This window comes from Rousettus aegyptiacus, unplaced genomic scaffold, assembly GCF_014176215.1.
Source record: "Rousettus aegyptiacus isolate mRouAeg1 unplaced genomic scaffold, mRouAeg1.p scaffold_m13_p_8, whole genome shotgun sequence".
NCBI classification, from domain to species: Eukaryota; Metazoa; Chordata; class Mammalia; order Chiroptera; family Pteropodidae; genus Rousettus; species Rousettus aegyptiacus.
Genome location: NW_023416311.1, coordinates 30,193,322 through 30,213,851, shown reverse-complemented (window position 1 = coordinate 30,213,851; position 20,530 = coordinate 30,193,322). Strand labels below are relative to the sequence as shown.

Sequence of the window (20,530 nt, the reverse complement as noted above, 5' to 3'; positions counted from 1 at the left end):
GTAGTCCACAGCCTGCCACTATAACTATGCAGAACATTCACTCACTTGGCCTTGAATCAATGCACTGATGAATAGACACATTTGCGCACTATACTTTCTAGTGGCACCTGTGGGATTTAACAGGTGCCTCCTGGAGAAAGCCTTAACCCAGATATGACAAGCCATGATGGTAGAAATCGAGGGTTGCATGACAAGCTTCCAAGTAAGTAAGAAAGTGAGTGAGATAGTTGGGACTTACTACATTGACCATTGAGACGTCCACCTACTCAGTTGAGTGTCAGGCAGCCCTGGGGACCTTCAAGCCAGAGGGCCCTAAAGAATTGGTTGTGGGTGAGTCTATCACTTTCTGCAGATGGCCTGAAAGTGAGAATGGATAAAGAGAGAAGGATGGCACAAACACAGTACTAGTGTCTTCTGTTTCTTTAACTTTTAAGTATATTTGAGGTTTTGTTTTTGACATAAGTCATGGTTTCTTAGGCCAAGCAGACACAGAACATGGGTCTGAGTGATGAGAATGAGCTGGTGGAATTTACAGACTCTCAGACCTCAGCTCTCTCCCATCAGGAATCTGGCGGGGGGCAGAGAGTTAAAGGTGACACTGACTGCTATTATAGGCCTCCTCCTACCAGCTCCTCACTGCCCATTAGAAAATCCTCCGTCGGTCAAAAAGCAGGAAGCCATATGCTCTGACCCACTCTGCCCAAGAAAGAAAGCTCATGTCATCCTCTGGAGTCCCGCATGCTATGAGTGCTGTCCATAGTGAGATTTGCCATGTATTTGGTGGCTAAGGTGTTTGGGGTCCACTTGGCATTTCGGCTGCTGTTCACTTTACAACCATTGTTCTTGGACTCGTGATCTTTCCAGAAAGAGAAAGCCTTTCTCTGATCTTAAATCTGTCTGTCTACTGCAGGACCCGCTGAGGGCTGGGACAGCAAACAGGATGAACTGGTTCCATTGGTTAGTCATCGCCTTCTCGTCCACGTACTGCCTCTCCTTCAGGGGCCCCTCGTCACATAATCCTGATGGATCAGCCTGAACTTGCAGTGATGGACACCGAGGCACAGCCAGGCCTTCTTGTTGCACTAACAGTCAGGAAGATGGTGTGGTCACCCAGGAGCCACAAGGAAAGGACGCACAGGACACCCAACAACTCACATCAATCACCTCAACTCCGGCAACCCTACTCAATGCCCACTTTGTATAAAGTGCTCTGCTAGAGACTAGGGACATAGTGGTGATTAATAACCAGACTGTGCCCTTGAGAAGCTCTCAATCTGCTAATGAGACTTGACGTGGAGACCAGCAGTGGTGCTGAGGGTAGAAAGGACAATAATAGATTTGTGTGCAAGGAAGAGAAGTTGTCCAGAGGAGGAGGTGGTTCTATCTGGTCTAGGAGGTCAGTTACAAAAGACTCCAACAGAGGGGGCTCTGTCTAAGCTCAGTTTTGAAGGCTGGGCAGGAGCCTTCTAGGAGGCACACAGACATTCCTTGGCACAGGCAACTGCATGGGTACAGATCTGTAGACATAGCTTATTTGAAAGATTTCATTTTTTAGTACAGGCAGCCATGGTGTCAAGGGCAGGTTAGAAATTTAACGCCAGCAGCTTTTATTATGTTTCTGTAATCTTTGGACTCACTGTTAAAACTGGGTGTGTTCTGTATAGATTTCCAATCACAACATAAAAAACAACAATGAACTCAAGAAAGGTCAAAATAGGAGTGTCCATAATGCTTTGCCAACTATCAAGGTGGAGAGGGCAGCTGCAGGTTGAGCAGAGATGGGCCTTCTACTGGCTGCTACTCAAGCCCCACCACCTTACGCAGCACATAAATACCCAGTTTCACTGCATATCCACCAGGAAGACGAGAAGCTCTGCATGCATAGGTCTGAAAAGAAAGGCACACACGGCTGAAAGGAAAACTCAGAGGAGTGGACCTCAAAAGGAAAGTGGCCATGGACCTGATCCCAAGCTTTTCGACAGAAACCTGGGTTCTCCTGGCTACCAGCCTGGTGCTCCTCTATCTGTGAGTAACTGTTCAGGCTTGTGACCTCTAAATCTTGGACCTGGGGAGCTAAGCGGTGCCCTTCGCTCCACCTTCCCTTATGTCTCTTGAAGTTCCTACACTTAATGAAGGGATAGTTGCTTAAATGTTGGGTACACAGACACAAAGGGGTTATTATTGATGTCACCCTGATCTGTGGAAGAAGCAACACCCCATCAATCCCCAACTCCTATTTTCTGTAGCTTGGTTGTTTTAGTGACATTATTTGCTCCTGGAGATGATCTTCTGATTGGCTGCCAGTTTGCATGGACCTAGACTAACCAGAATTCAGCAGAGGCAGATAAAAACAGCGGGGTCCTCATCCCCTTCTCAGCTCTGGTTATCCTGGAGGCAGGAGGGTGTGGCCTGAGTTTTTGTTTCATTATCTTCATTTTCCGAGTTCTGTGTCTACTGCAAGAGATGTCTGGAAAGATTGGCCCCTGTGTCGCGAGAGCGGTTCCTGCTCCCCTCCCTCCCACTGTCTGGCATCATTTACACAAGGCACTAGGGTATGCCCAAGATTTCATGGGGGACTTGGACACTACTCCACCCATCTAAGTACACTTGGCTTTTCTCTCTTTTCTGTGCCCCTCCCTTGGCATTCCCCTCCTAAGATTCATTCCCCACCCCTGTTATAGGTAAAACTATTTACCACTAAATGAAATCATAGAGCAGGAAAAACCTGGCAGAAATTATGAGATTGTATTCTTTTCTTTTACCATTTCCTTCCGGTCTTTGGGGAGGGTTGGCCACAGTATAGACATTTATGTTCCCCAATATGAAATCTGTGGACAGCTTGCAAAGCCACAAACCCATAAGCCAATTTGGATTTTTTTTCCATTAAGTTACAGTACAGGAGAATGAATCAAACCATCTAGCAGAGGAAGTCCCTTCAAGGGTGAATTCCTGGCATCGTGGAGCAGGCTGGGAGAGGAGCTTTCTTGATGTCGAGGCTGGGAAGTCCCCCTTCACGTCTCATTTTCACTTTCATGAAGAGATAGAAATCGTGATGACACGAATACAGAAAATACAAACTTTGTATTAATTCTTTGAATGAAGTGTTATAGATTCAGGATATTGTGGCAACATATTCTCTGTATGATAACATTTTCAATTAATTGATAACATTTAATTTCATCTTATTTAATACTAGACTTTTTTACTGCCATAAAACTATTTACAGCATGTTCTTTCTGAAGGATAAAAGAAGGCCATTCATTTGGAATTTGTGGCTACAAAAGTGTATGAATAACCTCACCCTTCTAGAATAATGCCATGAAGTCAGTCAGGTGTACAAATATATACGTCTACGACATAGATTGTACACGTTTTTTTAAAAGAAATATCTGCCTAGCTGATCTCACAGTGCAAGTGAGTGGCGAGATTGTGAGCCAGTGATGATAAGAGAGGCATCCATGTCGCAGTCTGGTTGGAATGGGAGACTCTTTCTCCTAGATATTCTCAGTCTTGGTCCCACCGGAGGTCACTCACAGGGCGGCAGGGTAGGAATCTCCTGTGCTTGAAACTAGGGGACAGGGGTGCCATCGAAGTCACACTGTGTGGTCTGTCTGGCAGTGGAGCTGTCACTACTGCCACCAATGGTTAAACAGCACTGTAGCCTTAGAAGACAGATACCACCAAGAGTCAGTTGTTGTAGCAGAGATAATGCCCTCCTATGCCAACACGTGCAAATGCAATGGAAGTGATTGGCCTTATTGTTAGCCCCTTCGTTTGTACCAAAAGCAGCATTACTCTCCCCAAAAGAGGAAAGCTGGAATATGGAACCATGTGAGTTTAGACACTAGACCAGATCTTCCCTCGGGATCAGTGTTGCTGACACATTTATTTAATTTTTTGGCCTCACTGGAGAGTTCATGTAACAAGTCGAAAGTTTAGAAGCAGAAATGTGTTTGATTTGCCACGGTTATCAAGGGAAAAGAAAACACCAGGGTGGGACTAACAAAGAGTAAACCAGTTTTCAACGGTCGGTACAGACACTTCCGCCAACTTTCTGGAGGAAGGATCCAAAAACCCAGCTGGGCCTGGCTGAAGTGCCTCCACTGTGTCCTGTAGCACAAGTCCTTTCATGCAATTTTGAGGTTTATTTTGTCAGATATTATAAGATTAGAATTATTGGAACCTATGCTTTCTTAAAGGATCGCCTCCAAAGAAGAGGACATAAGGTCTTAATTCAACTCTTGAACACTTATGGTTATTCATTTTATGTTATATAATGTCTCTTTTGCTATCCACAAGCAGGTACTGAAGTGTGGAAGACCGTCTTTCTTTTAGCTGAAAGCATTTGTAAGGTGTAGTCAACCATTTACAGAGCTTGTGTTTCAGCCACACTTTCCTAATTTGCCTCTCTGAGGTTAGCTTTTAGGCCTACAAAATTCCTTTTTAAAATGGTCGCCAGTAGTCTTTTTCCTCAGCTTCTTTTTTCCCTGTACTCCGCCATTTCTCGGTAACACCAGAGTGGGAAGGCTTGTGAATGTCTAGAACCCCCAGTTGTGGTACTCCACACGTGACATGTGAAAGATCAGTTGCAGGCAGGTCTGCCATAGGAAGCGCCAGCGTAATGAGATTTTGAGATGACTCACACACAGAGGCAATAAACTAACTACTTTATGAGTAACCGACTTGAAAAATGAGTGAGCCTGGTACTGTGCTTAGCAGCATCAAAGATGGAAGGACCAGATGTCGTGAGGGAAAGAATGGCCTGGAAATGGATTCTTTAGTCATTGGATGCTTTATACAGTTTCATTCAGGGAACGAATTGTCAATGACCCTTCTCTAGAGATCAAGTCAACCAAACTGCCTGACAACAGAGAATTGGGTGTAGCTGAGAGGCACCACATTTCTATGAGGATGATGGAAGCTTTGAACACAGTTTTTATTCTGAGAAATAAGTAAACTGTGGCTATTCCAAGGCCTCTTTATGATAATGTATTTAAGAAGAACCAAACTCTACAACAGGGTCAAGATATAGCGAGAAGGAAAAGCATAAAAGTCACTGAACGAACTGAAAGAATAATGTGGGTTCTCAGTAACTCTCTGTTATTGAGTTTAGCAAAATTTCATCATTCGAGCAGAATATGCCCCACCCACACACACACCATTTTTTAAACCTAGAATAAGAATCTCCAAAATCATGGAAGAGTCAACTTAGTATAAGTCATGAGTGTATTTCCTGGAAGAATTCCAGACCGAACCCCTGGAGCACTCCAATTTGGAAACATTTATCAAGTAGTCACTCTAGGATTGGGACCCTGAAGTCTTCAGCTTTGTTAAGCTAATCGTCATTACATTCTCTAGGTCACACAGTCGAGGTGGGAAAGGAGATGATGAGTGGATGTACTTATTGCTGTTGGAGTTGTCGTTATTATTTATCGTCTACATGGTACCTCCCTAGATTGACACTTCTGGTTCTGAGTCAGTGACTGGCTAGCACCAGCATCTATCGCATAATCCCTGTGACCTGGCAATCTCTTTTGCTTTGTAGATATGGGACCTATACACATGGAATATTTAAGAAGCTGGGAATTCCCGGGCCTACACCTCTGCCTTTTTTTGGAACTATTCTGTCCTATCGAAACGTGAGTGTTAGGCTCCCTCTTTTGTACCTTATGGTTGCAAATCCCAGCAGAGTTCCATAGTAAAAATGCACTCCTCAGGAGGAAGTTCTGAGGCTTCCTGTTCCAGAAAGGGCATCATATGACCCACTCAGCACTGGGCCAGGTTTACCCCAGGGCTCTATTACTGTTAGGAGCCTCAGGTTTTGTATCAGCTGGACAGAGAGCCCTCTGGCTGATTCGGCACAGGACTTGACGTTTTAACTTGTGAGCATCGTGGTGAAGATTTTCTTTCTGCCAGGTGCAGAGTCCCAAGAAGGCAGAGGCTCCTGGTAGCCCTCACTTTTTTTCCCTTCCTCCTGGGTAGCTTTGAAACTTTGGCGTATCAGGCAATCAAGTGTTCACTATCGGGTAATTTGCACAGACGTTCTTGAATTCTCTTAAGAACTGCTAAATTCTGCCGTTATTTCCATGGGCCTAACTCATCCTTTGCTGCCCATGATGATTTTGGGGGACTCGAGAGATGGAACAAAAGCTTTCAGCTCTACATCTTTATCCTCAGAGGCGGCGCCCTATGGGTGAGTCTGAGCAGGGAGTGTGTATAACTGACAAGATGGTGGCCACCTATTGACTATTTAAACTATAAATGAGTTCTGCATTTTTTTCTTTAAAAAAGAAAACAGAATTACTATACTAAATCACTAGATAGGAGATTCGACAACATTATTAAAAATTTAGTTTGCCCTAATGGAATGTACTAGGTGACACATGACTGTGAATTATGGTGTACCTTTGTGGTTAATCCAACCCTGGTACTTCCCCATGTCCTGATGCATGGACAGAAGGTTATAAGCTCATGTCTGGGTGGCCAGCAGGCAGAGCCTTGCATAAAGACTGCTCTCTACGTCAGATTTCCTTTCCCGCAGACCAGAGGCTTGTTTCTCAGATCCTAATTCTCCTGAGGTCTTCAGTGCCCCTATTAGTCTAAGTAGATCCCACACCTTTTCCCTTCTGAAAAAGCAATAATTTTTTCCACCTTTCTCAAATCACCTCTTTATAGATACACCCCAAGACCACATTTCTAGCTCTTTCTTTTATATGGTTAAAACATCACAGATCGTACATGAAACAGCTACAGGAAGATTTGTTTTTTAAGTTACAGAAGTAAAACTCGGAGAAAGTGTCTTGATCTGCTCTGCCCTGGTGGAGGGTGCCACCTCCCTGTCTTTTCTGTTCTGAGCTGGAAAACTGGAAGGCAAATCGACTTTGTCATTTAGTCATTCCCTCACTCAATATCTCTCTCAACAAACATGTCTTAGACTTGTTTAATTCTGCTAGACTAAAAGAGGTCACTGGTATCTTCAACTTACTAATTCTGTTAGAATTCTAGAGGTGGCTCATGAGACCAACGAAAAGAATCCTTAACCAGGAGATCAAAGAGTGTGCAGGTTATTCCTAGTGTCCCTCGATTTCCGTTCTCAATGTCCATGGAGGCAACAATCCAGGGATTTATGAGATTTTAGAAACAATGCAGGCACATCCAAAACCCTTCAGAAAGACAAGCAGTTACTCAGTATCATAGACAAGGGGTAAGTGGTTCAGTATCTACACCACTTGAAGAAAATTCAAGATTGACTAAATTCTCCATTTCAACATTCTCCTCTGTTTTCCATCTGTTCTCCAAGACACCTCCGAATAAGGCTTCCCTCTATCTGCCAGTGCAAGACAGGAAGTCTGATTTTAAGAGATTCGAGTAATTTTTGTCTCAATTAGAGGTACAGTTTAGCACATTTAGAGTAATAATCTAATTTTGTTTCTCCTTGTAGGGTTTATGGGATTTTGACAAGAAATGTTATAAAGAGTATGGAAATATGTGGGGGTGAGTATTCTGGAAACTTCCGCTGGACATACTTGCTGTTCTGATGAAGCCCTCTTCCCCACCTCCCCCTACCCCACCCTTTTTGTGGAACACAGTCTCAGACCAAAGCCTCTTAGAATGAAGCCACCTATTACAAAGGCTTTGGAAGCTTGTTCCACCAGGAATCTGATAGGTCACCAGGTGTTCGGTGTGCAATCTGAATCCAGCTGTAGAGTTGCAGGTTAGCACTGCTGTCCAGACTTTGATGGTCTAGGGACTCCTAGCATCACTCTCTGTCCAGGGCCTCATTATCCCCTCTTCTCCATTTTCTCTTCCTTGGGTCACCTTTAATTGGGTAAAATGCATTATTTCAGACCCTTCTAATATAAGCTCATAAATGCATGTCATTCCCCCTTTCCACATGAATCACTGTTACTTAAAAGCCAAACATGTTTAAATTAAAATTTGATTTATATGTCCTTTTGGAAATGGCTGTGGCTTTAGGTAAACAGAATAGTAAACCAAGGTAAACAGAATAGTAAACCATTTCTGCTCAGCCTTTTTTACTTTCTCCACAGTGTGGGTTCTGTTATTTTTTAATTTTAAGCTAAGGTTTTCCAATGGAAATTTAGTTTATACAAGTATTGTTTATCTACTCTAGTCTACTGATTTTATGTATGTTTATATGTATGTATGTATGTATGTATGTATGTATGTATTTTTATTAATGTATTGGGGTAACATTGGTTAATACAATTATACAATGTTCAGGTGTACATTATAATTTGGCATCTATGTATTCTATTGTGTGTTTACCACGCAAAGTCCAGTTTCCTTCAACTACCATATATTTGACCCCCTTTAGCCCATCTCCCTCTTCCCTCCTCCCCCACCTCCTACCATCTAGTAACCAAAAGTCCATTGTTCATGTCCATGAGTCTCTGTTTGTCCTGTTCATTTGTTGCCTTTAGGTTTATATCCCACAAATAAGTGATATCATGGGATTTTCAACTTCTTCTGTCTGGTTTTTTTCGCTTAGCATGATTGTCTCGAGGTCCACCCATGTTGTCGCAAAAGACTGTATTTCATCTCTTCTTATGGCTGAGTAATATTCCATTGTACAAATGTACCACAGCTTCTTTAGCCAATCATCTATCGTAGGACACTTCGGTTGCTTCCATGTGAGATGTAGGATATTTCTAAACCACACTGTTTCCTGGCGGGCTGATGGACTTGAGGATTTTGCAGAGTTACCTCGGGCAGTTGCAGTTGCTGTTTCTCTTTGGAGCGTCTGGTGTTTTAGTGAGAGCAGCGGGGGAGGTGTAGCAGGGTGCTTGTATGATAAAAGCAAGTGGGAGAAGGCTTCACCCCTCCATACTTCTCGTCTTCTAAGTGCCACCTCAATAACTTATATCACTGCACTAAATGTACTCTACACCCACTTAAACCTTCTGAGGTTTAGAACATGCTTTTGAAATGGGCAGCATTGAGTGCCATGGTTCTCATCCATTTTAATGTATGTTCATGAAACCATTTGAAATTCCTCTGTGAAGTCAACCAAAGAATAGGTAAGCCTTGTGGAACATCTTCCTTTTTGTTCTAGGTAATGCAAAGGATTTATAGTAAAAAATAAAATTCCATAGGACAATGCCATTAAACTTGTAGTAAACCAGTCAGGACAGGCCCAATTGGAATGTATCACATAGGAAGTCAACTTTCTGTGGTACGTGTGTCAAAGCTGGGCTTCCTCTGACAGATGTCACCTACATGGACCTGAGGGCCCCTTAGGCCTATATATGGAGTAAATATAAATAATAAAAAGAAAACATGTAAAAATTCACTATACGCACTCCTTTGTGTTTTAGTGGACAAGCGCTTTGACCAGCCAAGCCATAGAGCCAGACTTTCCTCTGTATTTATTTATTCCTTGTCCTGTTATATTTTTCTAACCTTGATTCTAATAAGGACTCCTCCTTAATAGTTATAATATTAATCCCTTTAAGAAACTGTAAACTAGTAAACAAAGTTTAGAAAATAGGGTAAAAAAATCATTCGTATTCCTAGTATATAGTTTTGAGCATTTCAGTCTTTCATTTGCAGACACATTTTTACATATTTGTGATCAGTATGTCTACACTTTTTCTCTAACATGAAGGCATATGCTCTCTTCACGTTTTTTTTTTTTTTAAATTAAGTTTCTCGGGGTAACATTGGTTAATACAATTATATCATTTCCAAGTGTACATTATCATTTGACATCTGTATATTGTATTGTGTGTTTACCACCCAAATTCCAAGCATTTTTCTTGTTGTGATATAGCTTCAAAAGTATATTTTTTAATGGCTGAGTGGGTGGACTCTCACTTTTTCTGTTCTCAGATAACTTACTTGCTTTGACTATTTACTCGCCTAATTAATTTTGTGATAATTAAAGACTTGAAACGTACAAAAAATTATGGAGAATGATATAGGAAATACTCATCTATACACCACCTAATGCTATTGCTGACCATAATTTCTAGAAAGATGAATTATGTAATAGCGAATTATAGTCCGGACTTCCAGAGTGACCCCAGCTGCAGAAATTGGCTTGTTAAAATTAATCGCTCTGTTTTCCCCAAACAGGTTCTATGATGGTCGACAGCCTGTGTTGGCTATCACGGATCCAGACATGATCAAAACAGTACTAGTGAAAGAATGTTATTCTGTGTTCACAAACCGGCGGGTAGGCATTTATTCTTTTGTAATTAATTAATTAATTAATTAATTTTTTATTCTATTTTTGTTTGAAAATGTTACAGATTAACGGGAAGTAGCCAATAAAAATTTAAGGTGGTCTCATGTCATGTACCTTTCATTCTGTTTCCCTCAATGGTAATATCTTGTAGAACTTACAGTACAATATCAAAGCAGGAAATTAACATTGACATATCCACACAACTTATTCAGATTTCATCAGTCTTATGTGCGGTCATTTGTGTGTGTGTGTTGCTCGACACAAAGTATGTAGATGTGTGTAACTACACCACGATGAAAATACAGAACGTTTCCAACACCATAAGGTTCCCTCTTATTATATTTTTAGTCATAGCGTGTAGCTTCTCTTTTCTTCTTCTCAAGGTCTTTGTCAGGCAAACATTAATTTTGATGAAGCCAATTTTTATCACATTTTCCTTTTATGAGTTGTGCCTTTGATGCTAAGTCTGCCAACTCTTCACCTTGCCCTGGGCCCTGAAGATTTCATCCTATTTTTCTAAATGCTATATAGTTTTGTGTTTTGCATTTAAGTATGTGATCCATTTTGTTCTGATTTTTGTCTAAAGGTTTAGATCAAAGTTATTTCTTTTCTTTTTTTTTAACCTGTGGATGTGTAATAGCTGGAGCACTGTTTGTGAAAAGGCTACCCTTCCTCCTTGAGTAGCTTGTGCACCATTGTCAAAACTCAGTTTGGCCTATTTGCGTGGATTTCTCATTCTCTGTTGTGTTCATTGTTCTATGTATCTATCCTCTACCATTAATTACCACACAGTTTTGATTACTGTAGCTATATGATAAGCCTCAGCATGCAGAATGAATCATCCTCCCACCTTTTTTTCAGAATTTTTTAGCTATTCTATGTCCTTTGCCTTTCTATGCAAATTTAGAATAAGCTGACCTATGTTTACAAAACTGCTGTGATTTTGATAAGAATTTAAATTAATCATATTTCCACTTGGAGAAAATCTATATTGTTACTCGGCCAAGTCTTTCAAGCCATGAATGCAGTATGTCTTGTCATTTGTTTAGGTTTTCTTTGATTCCTTTCAGCAATATTTCGTGGTTCTCAGCATAGAAATCTTATGCACGTTTTGTTAGATTTACACCTAAAGTATTTCATTGTCTTTGGAGCGATTGTAAATGATATTATGTTTTCAATGTATTCTCAGATATTCATTGTTATTGTATAGAAATGCAATTGATTTTTATGTGTTGATCTTGTATTCTACAACCTTGCTGAGCTAATATTAGTTAGTTCTAGAGGCTTTCTTTCCATATTCCTTAAGATTTTCTGCATTGACAATCATGTCACTGAAAATAGGGGCACTTCTAATTTCTCCCTTCCGATCTGTATGTCTTTTATTTGTTCTTTTTCTTTTGTCCTCTTACTGCACTAGCTAGGACTGCCAGTAAGATGTTATATAAGAGTGGTGTGAATGGAGATTTTTGCCTTATTCCTGATCTTAGGGGGGAGCATTCAGTCTTTCTCTGTTTTGAAATTTTTATAGATTTATTTTTGACAGTAAAGTGTATGTATGTATTTAGGTGTATAATGTGATATTTTGATATATGCATACATTATAAAATGATTCCCACAAATGAATTAACATACCCATCACCTCTCATGGTCACCTTTTTTTTTTTTTTTTTTGGTGTGTGGTAAGAACACTTAAGATCTATCTATTGTCTTAGCAAATTTCAAGTATACAACAGTGTTGTTAACGATAGACACCATGCTGTGTATTAGCTCTCCAGAGTTTATTCATCTTATAACTAGAAATCTGTGCCCTTTGATCAATATCCTCCCTCTTAGGCTCAGATAACCACCATTCTAGTCTGTTGCTATGAGTCTGACTGTTTTTTAAGATTCCACATATATGTGAAATCTTGTAATATATGTCCTTCTGTGTCCGATTTAATTCACTCTGTATGTTGTCCTCCAGGTTCCTCCATATTGTTGCAAATAGCAGGATTTCTTTCTTCTTTAAGGCTAAATAAAATTCCATTCTATGTATGTATGTATGTATATATGTATGTATGTATGTATGTACACTCTACATTTTCTTTATTCATTCATCTGTCCACTTATATAGAAAGAAATTATTAATAGACAAAGATTTACTGTTGCCATTTTGTTAATCCAGGTGTGTCGCAGATTCTTTGTTCCTTCTACCTCTCTTCTTACTGTCTTTCTCCGGGCTTTGATAATTTTCTACAGTGTATGCTTTGATTCCTTTCTCTTTGTCTTCTCTATATCTACTATAAGTTTTTGCTTTGCGTTTACCAGGAGGCTTACATGAAATATTTTATGGATATCACAGTCTATTTTAAGCTGATAACAACTCAACTTTGCTCTTTCTGAAAACTAAATGTTTTTACTGGCCCCTCCCCATTTTGTTTTGGATGTCATTATTTATATCTTTTTATATGGAATGTCCATTAAAATTATTTTAGCTATACTTATTTTTAATTACTTTGTCTTTTAACCTTTACACTAGAGTTAGGAATGATTTATTTTTCCACTGCCATAATAATATTACTGTGTTTTGACTTTGACTACTTACATTTGCCAGTGAGTTTTATACTTTCATATGATTTCATGTTCCTAGCTTAGCGATCTCTTGCTGTTTTCAAGATTCCCTGTCTTTGATTTTTGACAGTGTTATTACGATGTCTTGTTGAGGTCTTTTTAGATAAACCTTTGAGCTTCACGGGCCAGAGTTCCATGTATTTTTACAGGTTTGGGAGTTTTTAACATAATCTATTTTTAATTTCTTTCGTAAAATAAGTTTTCTGCCCCTTTCTCTCTCCTCCTTCTAGAACTCCAATAATGTGGATATTGTTTTCTTTAATGGTATCCCATAAATGCTTTTCTTTATTCCTTTTCCTCCTTTTTTCTTCCTTTGACTGGATAATTTTAAATGATCTATATTTGAGCTCACCGATTCTTCTGCTTGATTGAGTCTGCTCCTGCAGCTCTGTGTTGCATTCATTTAATTTAGTCATCGTAGTCTTGAGCTTCAGATTTTCTTTTTGTAATTTTTTATGCTTCATAGCTCTTCGCGGTACTTCTCCTTTTTGTAATTTTTCCTATTTCGTTAAACTTTTTAAGATTAAATTTATTGAGATAACATTGGTTAATACCAATGCACAGACACCGTTGCAACACATAGGGATCATAAAGAATCAGGGAACAGGACATCAAACGATCATGTTAACTCTTTTTCTGTGTTTCTCGTAGCTCTCTGAGCTTCTTTAGAACAATTATTTTCAACCGCTTGTCATGTAATTTGTGATCTTCATTTCTTAGAGGTCAGTTACTACAAGTTTTTTGTGTTCTTTTGGTGGTGTCATCTTTCCTTCATTCTTTGTGGTCCCTGTAGTCTTGAAATAGTGTCTGCTCATTTGCAGAAGTAGTCGCCTTTTACAGACTTTATGATCTAACTTCAATAAGGAAAGACCTTTACTTTGGGGCTGGGCCATACAGGACTGTACTGAGACCATCAGTATAGTGATATAAGTTGATATTGTATGGAGAATGTAGTGGCTCCAGGTCTATAGGGCATGGCTGGCGCAGGCAACTGGGGTTTACCACATCACCAACTACATGATCCTTGATAGCAAGTGCTTTTGAGGGTTCACAGTAGTGGCAAGGGCTATTAGGGTCTTTAGCAGTACCAACAACTCCAGCAGTGAGGGACTCAGCCGGGCGGCAATGGTAGCGAAAGCTGATGGCATGCAAATGCTTATCAGTGAGGGCGAACTGCAGGCACATGAACGATGGTAAGGGCCAGAACCAGTGGCAGGGGCTGGGGCCAAATGTGGGCACAGAAGTAGAATTGAGTGCCCGGGCTATCGTGTACATTCACATGGCTACAGGGGCTAGCTTCTGGTGGACACACAGCAGTAGAGGCTGGTTCTTGTGTTGAGGCTCACACTGTGCAGGTGTGTAGCTATAAGGGGTAGCTATGGGCACATGTGACAGATCAGTCCACTGACAGGAGTCAGGGTTAACTCCAGGCACCTGAATAGATGCAGGGGACTAGGCTGGTGTTATGCACATACCCAGTCACATATGACAGTGCTGGCTGCTGGCCTGAATCCCAGGGCTCAGGATGGTGGCACTTCATGGAGTAGCTCTGGTGAGAGTGGAGTGTGACAGGGTGACAGGACAAGACTCAGTCTGCTGGAGTTTACAAATGCGAAAAACGCTGGAGCTTCTAGCAGCAAAATTTGCAGGGGGCTCACACAGTCTTCTGCGGAGAAGGATACAGAAAATCATGATCATTTTGCCGCACGGCTGATATGGTAGTTGCTTCTCTTCTTTGTACCTAGCTACCTCTAGGCTTCTTACCTATGCCATATAGTGGGTGTAATGAAACCAAAGCGGGCCCTTGTGCTGTGCCCTGCAAAGCTGGGGGAAATTGTCACTCGCCCCATTGTTCTTTACTCAGCAAAGGGGAGTCTCTAGGCTGGGGAGTTCTCTCTTGTCACTGAGCAGTGCTGACCTGACAAATGGGATGATGCAGGCAAAATAAACTCCTCTTCCTATTCACTTTGTATAGTTATTTTCAGGATTTTTGCTTCACTCCGTTGCCGATCTTCTTAAGCAAATTCCTTAGCTCTCCTAGACCTTTATTTGTGTGGATAGCTGTCTAATTCTTGTTTTTTGTGGGGTGATGGAGGCTAGAGTCTCCTACTCCGCCATCTTGGTGATGTCCCTCCAGGTTTTCATCCTTGCCATATTAACGGAGGGTGTTTTTGTAGATGCACTTTAACAATATGAGGAAGTTTCCCTCTCTGTCCAGTTGGTGAGTTTTTATCATGAATGCGTATTGGAGACACTCATTTTAAAACAAAATAGAGTCCGAGGATGAAAGCATCTCAAGTGGGTTGACTTCATAGGCCAGTTCTAAGCTGAGAAATAAAACCACCTCTTTATTTTCTTTCTATCCCTGGTGGGAAAAAGTAAGGGAAAAGGATTTTTATGTAATCGCGTCATTTTTTCTTTTCAGAACGGCAAATAGATTCCTTACCTTTTATGTATAAACAACTATTTTATAAACAAATCACCATATTAAGACATCTCTTTTTCCAGTTGCTCATTCTGGAGACATAAGTAAAGATAGAACTGGTCTGAGGCAGCATACAGTTTACAAAGGTTGCCAATAATCTCTTTCCATTCTACACAACCCTGGAAGACGTACTATATTTTATTCCTAACTAGTCCCCTGGAAGAGAAGTTTCTATGCCACGTGGGTCATTTGCACTGAAAAAGAGACTGTAATATAACAGCCAGATACCACATTGGGTGGCTGGATGTCTCCTCCACCGTCACAGAAGGCTAGACAGTTGGAATAAATATATATTGAGAATCAAGCATACGGCCTGCTACTAAGTAGACAATCATTAAATGTTTGTTGACTAATTTATATCCATTTTATAAATTGTCCACAACTATTGAGACCTCCAAAACTTATGTAGGGAATAATGTCTTTTACTTTCAACTTTAGGTTCTTGGTCCAGTTGGAACTTTGAAAAATGCCTTAACTGTGGCTCAAGATGAACACTGGAAGAGAATTCGAACATTACTTTCTCCAACCTTTAGCAGTGGAAAACTCAAGGAGGTAAGAAAAGAAAAAAGCAAAAACCTTTCATTTGAAACTTAAAGAATTCATCTAAGAACAAAAAGAAAGTAGAACGGTTTCTTCACAAGAGGTAGCATACTGAATTCGAGCTTTCTAAAAATTGTCCTAGAAGTGACATTATAAAATTCATTATAAATGTCACCTATTGCTTCATATTTATAAAAAACAGGTCCTTCTAGATTTGAGTCTTGGCACTGAACTTTAAGTGCTATTATATTTTGTGTCTAGATGTTCCCCATCATTAGCCACTATGGAGATGAGTTGGTGAGAAACCTGAGAAAGGAAGCAGAGAAAGGCAAGCCCATCTCCTTGAAAGAGTAAGTAAGGGTGTGGCCGCTGGGTTTGAGCTCTGTACCAGATCCTCCAGCTACCTGCCATGGAGCTGAAATTCCCACTGTCAACTTACTCTAATGACCAAACAGAAATAGGTGTGTAGTATTACAATGCCTGTGGGCCACCCAAGAAGAGATGACTCACCGAAAAAAGCAGGACAGCCACTAGAGAAACGTCTTCTCCTATGTACATGAGCCAGGATTCATTTTTCTGCATAATTGTCACCTTGGGTATTCTGGAAGACAAAAAATCCACAGTTTAAGAAGAAATGTGATCGTACCACAATTTTGATATATAGAGCAGGGGAAGTAACTTGGCATGTATTGGTGGGAAGTGGGTGGGGCAGGAAAGTTACAATGTAGAACTTGGAGCCCCTTAAACCCCTTCATGATTTTGCTGGGGATACCAGCAAAATATGAAACATTAAGTCTTACCACCACTTCTCCTTTCTTTAGTCTCAAAAAAGAGAATGTCCTGTGCAGACTCTGGGCAAGGTGATCGTATCATTTCTTGTCTAAAGTAAGATATTTTTCAGTTACGCAGGAACAACAGATGTAAATTGAGAAAACTGAGAACACATGATCACTGGCCTGTGGGATTCCCCCAAATCAATTTTGGAGAGCTTTATTATTTTTTTAAAACTAGGGACATTCTTAGTTCTCACATTTTACAGAAATGAGTTTGCCCTCACAGGAACCTCAAATCACTGGAGTTGAGGAGAGTGGGTCTTTCAGGAGCCATGGCGGGGGTGTGGAGAAAGAGGGATGGTGTTGCTGGCAACAGCTGGCAACTCAGAAGAGGGTGCTGCTGTTCTGTGATGTGCTGAAGAGCAATCAGCTCTGAGCATAGACGCTCTGGGGACTCAGGACCCAGATCAATGTCATGTTTCTTGACTCCACTAGGATGAGTTCGTTTTGTCCTGCTCAGATACAATACAACTACTAGTGCCCACACTACTGTCATTCGTCTGGTTATGGGTCTCCATCCATTTGTCACTGATCTCCTTGTGCTCGCAAGAGGGTCTATCTTTCCTCCGTGTCCCCATCACCCCCAGCACATGGCCAGCGATATTCCTGGCACCTCATAAACTCTTCAGATGATCCAGCAGATGGTTTTGAAATCGTGTGGCCCTTTTCGTGTCTTTGCCTGTGCATATGCATTTACATGCTCTTCTTGCTGCATGTGTTGGATAAGGAGAGCAAAGTTGTGCTCATTTTAATTTTCTTCGTCTTTCTTTTTCTACTCAGCATCTTTGGGGCATACAGCATGGATGTGATTACTAGCACATCTTTTGGAGTGAACATCGATTCTCTCAACAACCCACAAGATCCCTTTGTGGAAAATATCAAGAAGCTCACGAAATTTCGTAACTTCCGTCCACTCATTCTCTCAACAAGTATGTGGACTACTTTATTTATTTTCTTTCTCTTCTCTTTCCTCTTCCTCCCCACCCCCATCTGTCTCTCTCTCCCTGTCTCCCTCCCTCTTCTCCTCCCTGTCTTCTATAAAATCTTTATTGAGATATAATTCATATTCTATATAATTCACCCAATTGAAAGGTATAATTCTATCACTTTTATAATCTAGTGCCATCAACAGATAGATTGATAAAGAAAATGTAAGATATACATATATATACATATACACATATGTACACCAAATGTAATACTATTCAATCATAAAAAGAGCGGAAATCCTCATATTTGCAACAATATGGATGGTTCTTGAGGGCAGTATGCTAAGTGAAACAAGTCAGACAGAGAAAGACAAATACTGTATGATATCAGTTATATGTAGACTCTAAAAGAATATGTAAGCTCATAGAAAAGCGAGAAATAATTTCTGGTTATCAGAGATAGGAGTTGAGGGTGGGAAAATTGAATGTGTTGGATAAAAGGTACAAACTTTCAATTATAAGATAAATAAGAGTGTAGATTCTATAAGTTTCAGAACAAAGGAGAAAAACTTTGTAAATATATGACTTTATTTATATTAACTAAGCTTATTATGGTAATTAGTTTATAATATATGTAATCAAGTCATTATGCTGTACATCTTAAGCATCTACAGTACCCTGTGCCAACTATAGCTCAATCAAACTGAAAAAATGGTTTTTAGTACATTCAAAGATTTGTGCGACCATCACAATATCAATTATTAGAACAGGCACCTTGTACCTTTTAACTTTCACCTTCCACTCTCTTTAGCCCTAAGCCATCACTAATCTACTTCTGTCTCTACAGATTTGCCTGTGCTGGACACTTAATGTAGATGGAATCACATAATATGTGGTCTTTTGTGGCTGGCTTCTTTTATTTAGCATAATGTTTTCGCGGTTCATCTATGTTGCTTGTTTCAGTACTTCATTTCATATGGTGGCCAAATAATGTTCCATTGTATGGACATTCTCCTTTTTGTTTATTCATTCATCCGTTGATGGACATTTGGGTTGCTTCCGCCTTTTGGCTATTGTAAAGAGTGCTGCTATGAACATTCATGTACAGGTTTTTGTTTGAATACTTGTTGCAATTTTTTTCAGCTTCTTTTGGTTTTGATTCTTCCACTTAAGGATGGAATTGCTGAATTGTAGATTCTTCCACTTAAGGATGGAATTGCTGAATTTGATTCTTCCACTAAAGGATGGAATTGCTGAATTCTGTTTAACTTATTAAGAAACTACAAAACTTTTCCCCACAACATCTATACCATTTAACATTCCCATCAGTAATACAGAAGGTTTCCGTTACTCCACTTCCTCACCAACACCATGTCAACATTTTTCTGTCTTTTTGTTTGTGGCCATTCTACTGGGTATGAAATGATATCTCATTTGCATTTTAATTTGCATTTCCCTAATGGCTAATGATTTTGAGCAAATTTTTATATGTTTGTTGACCGTATGACATCTTCCTTTGTGCCTGTCTATTCGAATTCTTTGCCCATTTATAATTGTGTTGTTTGTCTTTTAGTTTTGCATTGTAAAGTTCTTTATATATTCTAGATAAACATTTCCTATCAGATGTGAGATTTGAGAAATTTCCTCTCATTCTGTAGGTGTCTTTTCTTTTTCTCAATAGTATCCTTTGAAGTAAAACTTTTAATTTTAATGAAGCACAATTTATGTGTTTTCCCCTTATTGCCCATGTGCTTTTGGGGTCATGTCTAAAATCCATTGCCAAATATGTCATGAATATTTACCCCCCGGTTTTCTTCTGAGAGAATATAGTTTTAGCCTTTATATTTAGTTCTTTGTCCTATTTTGATTTTGTTTTTGCATATGGTGTGAAGAGTCCAACTTCATTCTTTTGCATGTGGCTATTCACTTGTCCCAGTTCCATTTATTGAAAACTCTATTTTTCCCCCATTAAATGGCCTTAGAACCCTTCTCCAAATTCAGTTGATCTTAATGTGAATAGACATTTCTCCAAAGAGTACATACATGAAGCCAACAGACATATGAAAAGATGCTTGGCATCACTAATCATCAGAGAAATGCAAATTAAAGCCACAAAGAGATATCACCTCACACCTGTCCGAATAGCTACTATCAAAAACCAATAAGCAACAAGTATTGGCAGGGATGTGGAGAAAAAGATACTCTTGTGCACTGTTGGTAGGATTGAAAATTGGTGCAACCACTATAGAAAACAGTAAGGAGGTTCCTCAAAAAATTAAAAATAGAACTACCATATCACCCATGAATTCCACTTCTGAGTATTTACCTGAAGAAATCCAAAACACTAATTCAGAAAGATATATACACGGGGAGGGTCACTTTATAAGTAATATAAATGTCTAACCGCTATGTTGTGTACCTGAAACTAATACAATATTAATGTCAATGGTAATTGAAAATTTAAAAAAATTAATCCAAAAAAAGGTATATGCACCCCTATGTTCATTGTGACATTATCTACAATATAGCCAAGATATGAAAGCAACCTAAGTGTCTATGAATAGATGAATGGATGAAGATGATGTGGTACATACCTATAAGGGAATATTAGTCAGCCATAAAAGGTGAAATCCTACCATTTGCAACAACATGGATGGTCCTACAGGGTATTACGCTAAATGAAATAAGTCCGAGAAAGACAGAAACATATGATTCCACTTACATATAGAGTCTAAAAAAGACAAGATAACCAAACAAATAAAACAGAAAGAAACTCACAGATATGGGAACACATTTTTGGTTGCCGGATGGAAAAGGGCCTTGGAGGATGGGTGAAAAAGTTGAAAGGGATTAAGAAGTACAAATTGCCAGTTATAAGAAATAGTCATGGGATGTATAGTACAGCATCGTAAATATAGTCAAT

At 39.8% G+C, this 20,530-nt stretch overlaps 1 protein-coding gene across 1 annotated transcript in view; it reads left to right on the top strand.

The window, feature by feature from the left end:
* Positions 1-1,850: 1,850 nt before the first annotated feature.
* Positions 1,851-20,530, top strand: part of LOC107508847 (cytochrome P450 3A12-like) — a gene marked incomplete in the record, with an annotated part of 377,989 nt that continues 359,309 nt past the window's right edge. Inside the window, 7 exon segments of the mRNA XM_036226258.1 lie at positions 1,851-2,025; positions 5,546-5,639; positions 7,442-7,494; positions 10,099-10,198; positions 15,744-15,857; positions 16,107-16,195; positions 17,459-17,607. Coding sequence (XP_036082151.1) covers positions 1,955-2,025; positions 5,546-5,639; positions 7,442-7,494; positions 10,099-10,198; positions 15,744-15,857; positions 16,107-16,195; positions 17,459-17,607 — 670 coding nt within the window.